Below are 12,730 nucleotides of genomic sequence, written 5' to 3' on the forward strand. Positions count from 1 at the left end.
CTGATTTAGCCAAACAAATTTTGTCATAGATAACATCGCCATCTTAATACCAAGCAGGTGCGTCTAAACCTGGAGAACGCGTTCGATCTGCGCCTGTTTGCGAAAGACTTGATACTTCAGCATGTATTACAACGGTTGCAGTAGCCGAGTCGCAAATGGTGCGCTAGCGGCGCATACGCCACTTCTCAATGTACTTTTGTCGTAATCATCTGCGTGTATTTTAAAAAACCGGCCAAGTGCGAGTCGGACTCGCGCACGGAGGGTTCCGCACCATCAACAAAAAATAGAGCAAAACAAGCAAAAAAGGGTCACCCATCCAAGTACTGACCCCGCCCGACGTTGCTTAACTTCGGTCAAAAATCACGTTTGTTATATGGGAGCCCCACTTAAATCTTTATTTTATTCTGTTTTTAGTATTTCTTGTTATAGCGGCAACAGAAATACATCTGTGAAAATTTCAACTGTCTAGCTATCACGGTTCGTGAGATACAGCCTGGTGACAGACGGACGGACGGACAGCGGAGTCTTAGTAATAGGGTCCCGTTTTTAGGGTTCCGTAGCCAAATGGCAAAAAACGGAACTCTTATAGATTCGTCATGTCTGTCTGTCTGTCTGTCCGTCTGTCCGTCTGTCCGTCTGTCTGTCCGTCCGTATGTCACAGCCACTTTTCTCCGAAACTATAAGAACTATACTGTTGAAACTTGGTAAGTAGATGTATTCTGTGAACCGCATTAAGATTTTCACACAAAAATAGAAAAAAAAACAATAAATTTTTGGGGTTCCCCATACTTCGAATTGAAACTCAAAAAATTTTTTTTCATCAAACCTATACGTGTGGGGTATCTATGGATAGGTCTTCAAAAATGATATTGAGGTTTCTAATATCATTTTTTTCTAAACTGAATAGTTTGCGCGAGAGACACTTCCAAAGTGGTAAAATGTGTGTCCCCCTGTAACTTCTAAAATAAGAGAGTGATAAAACTAAAAAAAATATATGATGTACATTACCATGTAAACTTCCACCGAAAATTGGTTTGAACGAGATCTAGTAAGTCGTTTTTTTTTATACGTCATAAATCGCCTAAATACGGAACCCTTCATGGGCGAGTCCGACTCGCACTTGGCCGCTTTTTACCCTTTGGGTACGGAACCCTAAAAATGAGGGGGTATTAACTTGGGTTGTATTCCCAGGATGCACCCGGACGTGCTGACGGACAAGGACTGCGAGAACGTGTACGAGCTAGTGTACTCGTCGACGCGGCAGGTGGCGGCGGCGGCGGGTGAGTTCCTGAACGTGCGCCTGTTCCGCGCCGAGCCGCCGCCCGCCGCGCCGCCGCGCTCGCGCCGCGGGAAGGAGCGCCTGCCCAACACGCCGCTCATCCGGGACTTGGTGCAGTTCTTTATAGAGTCCGAGGTCAGTACCTAAAGGCCCGTCTCCATTAGAGATGCAACGGATAGTTGTTTGGCCGGATACCGGATATCCGGCCTGGACACTGGCCGAATATCCGGTATCCGGCCGCCGGATATTCGGCCGGCGGAACTATACCTATATTTTGAGTTTTGCAGGTGCGCGTAGTGCAAGTTTCTACCTGTTTCGTAGTAAACGTTCGCGCGGACACATTTCTAGGATCGTAACGAGTTTTATCTTGTCATTACGTAGTAAGTTCGTTTATAGTTACAAGTGCGCGCGCGTATTTTTGTGTAAACAAATAAGTGTATTGTGTGACATTGGTTACGTATTCATTTCTATCTACTGTGTCGTTAGCATTAAGACGTGACTGTTTTCTAGATTCCATTTTTTACCCCAAAATGTGTTAATTATACTATCCGGTATCCGGCCGGATAGTAGGTCACTATCCGGTATCCGGCCGGATACTAAAATATAGGCCGGATACCGGATAGTAACCGGATATCCGGTGCATCTCTAGTCTCCATATTGCGCGGCAAACTATCGAACATTGGCTCGCGAGGCAGCCGCGCGCAATGGATACCGGGTTGGCTCGCCCAACTCGATCAGATCGCGTTGGCTCGCGAGCCAACCCGGTATCCATTGCGCGCGGCTGCCTCGCGAGCCAATGTTCGATAGTTTGCCGCGCAATATGGAGACAGGCCTTAACATGAGATGCATTCACACCCCACTTAACTTTTGTGGAGCAATACTGTGGGTTGCACATTATTCATAAACGTCTAAGTTAATAAGCTGATGATCGTCGTTTTTCCCTCTCTATGGCATAACGACAGATAGAAACAAACGACGATCATCAACTGATTAAGTTAGCAGCCGTTTATCTAATACCTTTAAACGAGCAATTCTTGTTTATTTATTTACTTACTTATTTATTATATTTCGGGGATCTCGGAAACGGCTCTAACGATTTCGATGAAATTTGGTATATAGGGGTTTTCGGGGGCGAAAAATCGATCTAGCTAGGTCTTATCTCTGGGAAAACGCGCATTTCCGAGTTATTATATGTTTTCCGAGCGAAGCTCGGTCACCCAGATATTGAATAACGCTATAAGAGCATGGCACTTGTCGGTGGAGTATGCGCCAGTTTACACGGTCCTCGGCCAGGTTCTTTAGGTCCCTGTAAGACACGACATTTGCCTTTGCTTTTAGTTGTTGTGTATAGCCTTGCTTGTGGTCTTCCTCTTCTAGCTTCGATCTTGCCTTCTAATATAGTTTTAACATAGACTAGGAATCCTCTAGACTGAGTTTAAAGCAATTATTTCATGAAACCGATGCTGCCAAAAATACGGGGGTGCGGGGGGACGAGGTGAGCGAATCCCGTGCCGTGATTGGTCCGTTCAAAGACACGGACCAATCACGGCACGGGATTGACTCGAAGATGGAGTAAATCTACCGTATGAGTGGCAGAGGGGGTAGCGTTACTATGCTCAGTCTAGAGGATGTCTTGTCTGTGAGTTTTAAAGAAAGGGTCATGTCTTATCAAGTCTATTCTCTATGGTCCACAGCAATGATTGTGTTCTCTCGAACACGGCTTTTACGGCTACGGCACGATATTTACGGCTTAGTTGTATTTTATAATTATTGATGTGTTTTTTTTTTGCTGTATGTAAATTCCATATTGACGTGTAAAAGTGCCCTTGTGGCCTATTTGCTGAATAAATGTTGATATTTGATATTTGATATTTGACGGTAACACTAGGAAATGACCTTAACTTTATCGTTCGTAATCCCAAATAAATTTTGTTTAGTTACACGAACACGGCGCTTACCTAGTAGACTCGTTGATCGAGTCTAACCCAATGATGAAAGACTGGGAATGCATGACGGACCTACTGCTAGAGGAACCTGGTCCCGGAGAAGAAGCACTTGACAACCGACAGGAGTCCTCGCTCATAGAGCTGATGGTCTGCTGCGTACGCCAAGCTGCTTCTGGTCAGTATTAGATTAGATTTATTTATTTCACAATATATGATTACAGTACAAATTACATTAATAACACTGATTTAAACTTTCACGATTTTTACACATTATTAAATTATACAACGGGACTTAATCGCGTATCTAAGTTTTAAGATTAACCCCGACGTTTCGAGGACGGCGTTGTCCCCGTGGTCTCGGAGAAGACTGGCTTAAGTTGACATCAGCATCGTCTAACCGCGCGAGTTTTTCGAACTACCCGCACTTGGTCTTGTTTATCCGCTTGGTAAATCTTAAAACTTAGATACGCGATTAAGTCCCGTTGTATAATTTAATAAATTACATTAATGTCAATTTATAAGAATCTATATTTGTTGTAAAATAGCGAATCCACTATGTAGAAAGCTAAAATAATCATCGGCTATATACAGTTCATAGACAGAGGGAAAAAACCAATAACCGAGCCAAATTGAGCTGTACATGGTGGCACGGTGCAGCGAGGGAATCAGATACACGATGAAGAGAAGGAGACGCTGGTGGCTATGACAACTAATGCGCGCGTTGTCTATTCAGACCGCGGATGGGTAGACGAGCCGTTGCATGGTACTTAATCATTCGCCTCGTCGCCTTAATCGTCGTTTATTTCAGGCGTAACGTAAACGCTTATTTAAGCCAGCGGTCGGCAACCTTTTAGCAGCACATAATAGTTAACGAAGTAGACGCGGGCCGCACTTTGTTAATATTAATGACTTTATCAAACATTGTCGTATGTATGTATGTATGTATAAACTCTTTATTGTACAAAACACAAAACACAAATTTATGGCACAGGATAGGCAGTGGGCAGTGGGTAATCTGAGAAACAATACATTATGACTTAAAACTTTATAGGAAACAACGGGACCCCGATAGGCAGTACATAGGCAAACATTGTCGTTTGTCAATATTACATACAAAATAGCCAGGGAGGCTCGCGGGCCGCAGGTTGCCGACCGCTGATTTTAGTAATAGCGGAAGTGTGATCAGTGTAAAGTTAGCGGCATTGTATGCGTATTGCTGACTGGTTATTTACCTACAGGCGAGCCTCCGGTCGGCCGCGGGGCATCACGCAAACACGTGGCAGCACCCAGCAAGGAACAAGCCAAGGCGGTGGCGGACGACCGCGCGCGCCTCACGCAGCACTTCATCGCCGTGCTGCCCGCGCTGCTCGACAAGTTCGGCGCCGACGCGGAGAAACTGGCCAACTTGGTCGCTATCCCTATGCACTTTGAGCGGTCGCTCTACTGTACGGCTAGACAGGTGAGACCTAGTCTAATGCAGCAGGTAGCAGGCCCCAGCAGTTGAGACCTAGATAGACCGACTTTAAACGCGAGAAAGCGTGAAAAAATAGTTGAAAACAAGTTGCAGAATGTATAATGGTGTAATACCTAGAAAATTTTATTATTACTTGATTTGATAGTGCTTTATAAGTTACTAGCGACCCGCCCCGGCTTCGCACGGGTTAACAAATTATACATAAACCTTCCTCTTGAATCACTATCTATTAAAAAAAACCGCATCAAAATCCGTTGCGTAGTTTTAAAGATCTAAGCATACAGACGGACAGACTGCGGGAAGCGACTTTGTTTTATACTATGTAGTGAAGTTTACTGTAAATGTCATAATCAATTAAAATCCCTTATTTTCAATAGCCACATTTCATGATTTCGGTTTTTGTCCATAATTATTCCAATGTTATCACTTATCACGTTATCATTAAACAGCTGATTGTTTCGACAGGAAACGGCGCTCCGCGAGCTGCTTGCACGACTAAAAGACATCGTGGGCGCGCAGACCGAGGCCGAAGTCCTGGAGACCGCCGGCCGCACCCTCGAGTACCTCTGCGAGGCCGAAGGCGCCGCGGCCAGGCAGTGCGCTGTCGCCAGAGCAACCATCACGGACATGTGCGTCAACAGATACAAGGAGGCTATCGACGAGTATCGCTCGTTACAGCAAGGGGTGAGTTATTCTACACTGGTTACTGTTAGAAAGTATCGGCCACTCGCACGACTGAAAGACATCGTTGATACACAAAACGGGGCCTCGAGACGTGCGGCCGCACCCTGGAGTACCTCTGCGAGGCCGAAGGCGCCGCGGCCAGGCAATGGGCTGTCGCCAGAGCAACCATCACGGACATGTGCGTCAACAGATACAAGGAGGCTATTGACGAGTATCGCTCGTTACAGCAAGGGGTGAGTTATTCTACACTGTTTACTGTTAGAAAGTATCGGCCACTCGCACGACTGAAAGACATCGTTGATACACAAAACGGGGCCTCGAGACGTGCGGCCGCACCCTGGAGTACCTCTGCGAGGCCGAAGGCGCCGCAGGCTGTCGCCAGAGCAACCATCACGGACATGTGCGTCAAAAGATACAAGGAGGCTATTGACAAGTATCGCTCGTTACAGCAAGGGGTGAGTTACACTGTTGGTTACTCTTAGCGCTCAGTCAGTTACTGGCACGACTGAAACACTTGGATGCACAAAACGAAGCCGAAATCCTCCGAGTATAGTGCTCAAATCTGGTTACACACCAGCGTCATCAGCGTTATAGGCTTACGCCCTCATAACTCCTAGGCCACGCGTCTGAATTACTTGACCTGAGTACATTTAACTGAAGGCCTAAAGCTTTGGATTCCTCCGAAAACGGTGCCGTCATATTACGGCGGCTATATAGCGTTGACTGACGTCACTAGAACGTTGTCTATGTAAACAAGATGGCGCGGTTTCCTAGACGGCGTTACGTTACGTTGATTGTCAACGTAACGTAAGATGACGGCCGTCATGAGGGTGTCGATAGTTTCGTGAACATTTTATTACATAGCGGTGACGCCATTTTGAATAAATGACACGAGATTTGAATAAATGATTCCGTACTACGATTATTTTCGTCTTCTGATGATATTTCATCCTCCAAGATGATCAAGCAAATCTTGTCAGTAGGAAAAGGCGCGAAATTCAAATTTTCTATGGGACGTTATCCCATCGCGCCTACATTTTTCAAATTTGCCGCTTTGACCTTGGTGGATGACGGTGTGTTATGACGCCGTGGTACTTTCCACATGTCGCCACCGTAAAGACGGCCGTCTTTTGCTGCCGCTATATGACGGCCGTCATATGACGGCACCGTTTTCGGAGGAATCCAAAGCTTTACAGCAAGGGGTGAGTTACACTGTTGGTTACTCTTAGCGCTCAGTCAGTTACTGGCACGACTGAAACACTTGGGCGCACAAAACGAAGCCGAAATCCTCCGAGTATAGTGCTCAAATCTGGTTACACACCAGCGTCATCAGCGTTATAGGCTTACGCCCTCATAACTCCTAGGCCACGCGTCTGAATTACTTGACCTGAGTACATTTAACTGAAGGCCTAAAGCTTTGGATTCCTCCGAAAACGGTGCCGTCATATTACGGCCGCTATATAGCGTTGACTGACGTCACTAGAACGTTGTCTATGTAAACAAGATGGCGCGGTTTCCTAGACGGCGTTACGTTACGTTGATTGTCAACGTAACGTAAGATGACGGCCGTCATGACGGTGTCGATAGTTTCGTGAACGTTTTATTAGATAGCGGTGACGCCATTTTGAATAAATGACACGAGATTTGAATAAATGATTCTGTACTACGATTAATTTCCTCTTCTGATGATATTTCATCCTCCAAGTAAATTATAGATGATCAACCAAATTTTCTATGGGAAGTTATCCCATCGCGCCTACATTTTTCAAATTTGCCGCTTTGACCTTGGTGGATGACGGTGTGTTATGACGCCGTGGTACTTTCCACATGTCGCCACCGTAAAGACGGCCGTCTTTTGCGGCCGCTATATGACGGCCGTCATATGACGGCACCGTTTTCGGAGGAATCCAAAGCTTAAGGCACATCTTCGTTATTACCTAATAATACAACAAGTAACCTCTTGCAGGGTGAAGAGCCAGATGCGGACGAGACATTCAACGTAGTGAATTCACTTCGCAAGGTGTCAATCATGTACATGTGCCACGATCTGAACAACACCAACATTTGGGACTCCCTCTTCGAAGATCTACCCAAGTGCCTCAAGCCCAATGAGATGCCAGCGCAGGTTTGTGGTTTACATTTAAAGTTGCAAGGTATTTAGGTATCAAGGGTTCATGTAAACTGAAGGATAATACTTCCATGGGATTGTAAATTTCGATTTTTTCCTCTGGCTTCCAATATTGAAAGACGGAGTTTTTACTGATATAAGCTAGCAACCAATAGGTTTGAATCAGGGATGTTGCGAATATCCGTATCCGCATCCGCAACCGCGGAACTTCCGCATTATTTTCAACATCCGCATCCGCATCCGCATAAAATCGAAGCGGATTTAATGCGGATGCGGATGTGGAACAGGTCGGTACAGGACCGTCTTAGCATCGGCGTAAGTGCTAGACTGCTAGGTAATTTAGTCATTAACCAAAAAACCCTATTAGAAATGAGCAGTCAAGCGTGAGTGGGACTTAATGTACGGAACCCTTGGAACGCGAGTCCGACTCGCACTTGGCGGGTTTTTTGAAAAAAAAATTTACTAAAATGTAATATTTGACGTTTTTTATGGTACTATCTTGACATCCGCATCCGCGGATGTGAGCCTTTAAAAATCCGCCTCCGCGGATGTCAAAAAATCGGCATCCGCAACATCCCTGGTTTGAATGAGTCTCATAGACACCTTAACCGTGTAGTTGTGTATCAGGCGCTGGTGTACGTGGTGCGGTGTCTGTTCTACTCGGTGCTGTGGTCGCTGCACGAGCTGGAGCAGCGCGCGGGCGGCGCGGGCGCGGGCGCGGGCAGCGTGGAGGCGGGCGCGGCGGCGCTGCGCGAGCGCTTGCAGCAGTACGCCGCGCTATGCAAGGACATCGTGGCCAGGGGCGTCGAGCCGCAGCTGAGGGAGGAGGTGCGCTATACTTAGGGTTGCCAGATGGTCGGGATTTGGCGGGATTCTCCCGATTTGTAGCATGCGTTCCCGATTCCCGACAAAGTGAAAATTGTCCCGAAAAACAGCTTCACGTTAAATAGTGAAAAAGGCGAAAAAATTGTAAAGTCGGTAAAAAGTAACATAAAATACATGTGGCAAGGGCAAACTAAGAAATAAATTAGTTAAATTTTTTTATTATTATTGATACCTAATTAAAAGTATGATAAATGATAATATAGGTAGATAATGAGAAGACATTTTTTTTGTTTGTTCAAGATCTCTAATAATTTATACTATTTTTATATAAAAACGTCTAGAGTCTGTGTGGAAAGAAAAGAGTCGTGGAATGTATTGGGCCCCATACATTCCACGACTCTTCTCTTTCCGCACACACTCTATGGGCAGAGCAGCTGACGTAGTGCCACTGTGCCAATAATGTAAAATATCGTTGTTTCTGATACAATTATTTTAATTTGAATGTTTTTTTTCCCCGACTTTAGTCCCAAAATCGCGAAAAATTGATATGAATTCCCGATAATAGCGTCTTTCGATCTGGCAACCCTAGCTATACTAGACGATCCGACTCGTCTCTCTATCTCTCTCACCCTACCTTCGATCACGCGAGCGTGAATGAGTAGTTTTACGACAGACGGCATGCCGTACTCTATGCTGTGGTCGCTGCATGCGCCCGAGCAGCGCGTTTTTTGGAACTAAAATGTCACGTTTCTTTAAAGCTCTGGTTTTCTACGAAAGCGGTGCCGTAATATAGCGGTGAATGACGTCACTAGAACGGTGTCTATGTAAAGCAAATGGCGCGGTTTCCTAGAGGGCGGTGATTGACACCGTAACGTCAAAAAGCGGTGCCGCCATTTGCATGACGGCCGTCATGACGGTGTCGATAGTTTCGTGAACGTTTTATTAGATAGCGGTGAAGCCATTTTGTACTAAAATCTCAAATGCACCTTCTGTATCACGAGATTTGAATAAATGATCTTCCGTACTACGATTATTTTCCTCTTCTGATGATATTTCATCCTCCAAGTAAATTATTAAAGCTAAATCAAGGTCGTCCATTTTCTTATTTCATTATCTTTTATCTTATCTTTTATCTTAAAAACGGCTGTCTTTTTGCGGTCGCTATATGACGGCCGCTTTATCACGGCACCGCTTTGGGAGGAATCCAAAGTTTAACCGAATAAATACTCCTACACAATTTGGTGACTTAGCGCCCCGATCAGTCAAACCATTTTAATCACCAAGTTTTACTTGTGGACATTAGGAGCCGCTGCTTCATGACTCCAGAGTTTAGGGCAGGTTTTGGGCTTTTTTTTACTTTTCTATACATATTATTTTCAGTATTATGACCACTATCCTCACACTAAATAATCTAGCACCTAAAATTCTTTATTTCTTTCTTATCTGCGAAAAACTATAAAATTAAATCCACGTTGTACACGTCACCATAGAGAAAAAAATACATAAGAGTGCTCACTCCATACATCAGTTTTAGTACCAAAAAGACTATTAGCATCTAGCATCGAGTAGCGGAACTATCAGTACTGCTACTTGACAATAGATGTAGCACCGACCGGAAAGTCTTATGCTGTTGAGATAAGACTTTCCGGTCGGTGCTACATCTATTGTTAAGTAGCAGTACTGATAGTTCCGCTACTCGATGCTAGATGTAAACACTGAAATTAATAGTCTGAACTGATGTATGGAGTGAGCACTCTATGTATTTTTTTCTCTATGACGTCACTAATGTGTGCAACCTCTAGGCGTACACATCACTCTGCGACCTGCTGATCTTCTTCGCGGAGCAACTGGGTTCGCGCGGCTCGCCTGCGCTGCGCCCGCTAGTCCTAGAGCCCGACCCGGAGCTCTGCGACCTGCTAAACGACTTCATACAGGAGTTCGTGTTCGTGCAGCACAACTACGGTAATAACACGTCTTGCATAAACACATCCCGAGCTCTGCGCCTTTCTTACTATAGCTAGACGTCGCTGTCAGGTGGATCGAATTTTTCTTGTTTACAAGAAGATTGCGTGTATGGTGGATGGCGTTATTCATGACAGAGACAGCCACTCTCTACTCGTCTATAGCTCTACTGGGTCTATTTTAAACACCATAAATTTATAAATTCACAAAGTGTTACAATTTTTTTCTGGCAAAGAGTTACTCGAGTCAAACAACAAGAAATAGTTAATCCACTCATATATTGGAGCGAACACATTGGTAAAGGATTCGTGTTCAGATAGTTTTAAGCGACCTATGTGGATACAGATATTTTTTATGAAAAATATAGCTCACTTATAATGAACATGATTACATATGGAGAACAACAAACGTACAATTTTTTTAAAAAACCTAAATAATGATATCAAAAGGAATGTGACTCGAAATTTATACAAACATAATACGTTATGTGTGTGTTGAATGGAAAATTAAATGAAGGGTAATTTTTGGGATAAAAGAATATGCACAGTGTTGAGTATGGGAACGACGGTTGCAAATTGGTTGAGTTTAATGAGGGGCGGCTTTATAAATATCCGTTCGACTACAATCATTAGGACCACCTCACACTAGCGTCTCCCGAGCGTCGGCGTTTAGTCCACTATGGCTGCTGCTCGACGCAACGTTGGCGCAATTGCGCAGCGATGCCATTTTCCATAGCGCTGACCTGACGCCGACGCTCAAAAAACGCTAGTGTGATGACCCTAAAAATCAAGAAATGACGAAACTAATTTGATCTGATTGGTCGAATGGATCCTTAAAAAACTGCGCCTTACCGGTTTCGATAGCATCGTACAGTTGGCAGCCGATATTCTATACGAGCCAAAGGTTAACCACCACCAAGGGGACTTTTATAAATATTTATAAACATGTACGTATATTCGCTGCTGACTGTACGTACGAGGGTAACTGCACTGGTTTCTGAATCTCTTCTACAAAAACTGTCTGTTTCTTTCAAGGGTTTTAAATGTCGGCAAAATAATTAACGTAATCATGTGCTGATCTAAAACAATATAATTTTATTACTAGCAAATGATCGCGTTAGATTTCAGTGTTTCGCTACGGTATAGTTAACCCGACAAACACCTGTGGAGAAAAAATATGCATTATTTTCGTTGGAAAAGTGTACAAGCGACTGTGGACATGGACGCCGCAGCTACCGACCGACTACTCTAGCGCCTCTGATAGTCTTGGTTTGAACAAAACATGTCTATGGTGTTACGTATCGGTTTTGACTAGATTCAACAAATACCCGTGTACCCTGTTCTTAAACTTTACATTAGAGTGACATTTGTAAACCTATAGAAACTGCTGGTAGTCAACATTAAAAGTACGTACGTGTCTAATGACTAAAACCATATATTCTACCTTTGATATTGACTAAAGGCTATAGGTTCAAGAACGGATGGGTACCCGTTTCTTCGCTAGTGCCCGTCACACTCCAAACGTGGGTGGGTGCAACCCTAGGATTCTATACCTCGAATATGGTTTACAAATGTCTAGTTGTGTCCCAACGCACGACTGTGACCGAATACACGGGTACACGGGTCAACACAACCATAGAGAAAAAAATACATAGATTGCTCACTCCATACATCAGTTTTAGTACCAAAAAGACTATTAGCATCTAGCATCGAGTAGCGGAACTATCAGTACTGCTACTTGACAATAGATGTAGCACCGACCGGAAAGTCTTATGCTGTTGAGATAAGACTTTCCGGTCGGTGCTACATCTATTGTCAAGTAGCAGTACTGATAGTTCCGCTACTCGATGCTAGATGTAGACACTGAAATTAATAGTCTGAACTGATGTATGGAGTGAGCACTCTATGTTTTTTTTTTCTCTATGACACAACGGTGCCGTCTAGGAGTGGTAGGGCTGGCGCTAGAGCGGTCGGAGCGGCGCGTAACGGAGCGTGTTTGGTTGCATGTCGCGTCCTGTCGTGTCGCGGACTTCGCGCGCCACTCCGGTAAGCACCACTCGCGGTCATCACCGACGGCGCATTTTACCTTAGTAATGCCCCGGGTGCACCCCGGCGGACGCCGTCCGCGGAGCGTCGTATCCAGAGGGCCTACCGCGAATCACGTCCGACGTGTTGCCTCTCTGTCGCACTTGTGAATTCGTACGTAAGTGTGACAGGGAGGCAACACGTCGAACGTGGTTCGCGGTAGGCCCTAAGATTCGGGTCTTCGTCTCATGCAAACTTACCGCGTCGCTTGTCGAGCGAGTTGTGTGAGCTAGGTCGGTCGGTAGTCGGGCCGGGTCGGTGTCGCCGCGCAATAATGCATATTTTTGTCTCCGGAGCGGACGGTGTGGTGACATGACATTACTAAGGGAAAATTGTCGCGCCCGCTTC

General features: G+C 45.0%; 1 protein-coding gene across 1 annotated transcript in view; it reads left to right on the forward strand.

Moving 5' to 3' along the window:
- The window catches only part of LOC134652337 (cohesin subunit SA-1), a 31,667-nt gene that overhangs the window by 3,926 nt on the left and 15,011 nt on the right, over nucleotides 1-12,730 (forward strand). The window contains exons 8-14 of the mRNA XM_063507509.1: nucleotides 1,192-1,414; nucleotides 3,217-3,400; nucleotides 4,464-4,684; nucleotides 5,165-5,383; nucleotides 7,350-7,508; nucleotides 8,139-8,339; nucleotides 10,139-10,298. Of these exons, the coding sequence (XP_063363579.1) occupies nucleotides 1,192-1,414; nucleotides 3,217-3,400; nucleotides 4,464-4,684; nucleotides 5,165-5,383; nucleotides 7,350-7,508; nucleotides 8,139-8,339; nucleotides 10,139-10,298 (1,367 nt within the window). The remainder of the gene's footprint in view (nucleotides 1-1,191; nucleotides 1,415-3,216; nucleotides 3,401-4,463; nucleotides 4,685-5,164; nucleotides 5,384-7,349; nucleotides 7,509-8,138; nucleotides 8,340-10,138; nucleotides 10,299-12,730) is intronic.

The sequence above is a fragment of the Cydia amplana genome, chromosome 11, assembly GCF_948474715.1.
Source record: "Cydia amplana chromosome 11, ilCydAmpl1.1, whole genome shotgun sequence".
NCBI lineage: Eukaryota > Metazoa > Arthropoda > Insecta > Lepidoptera > Tortricidae > Cydia > Cydia amplana.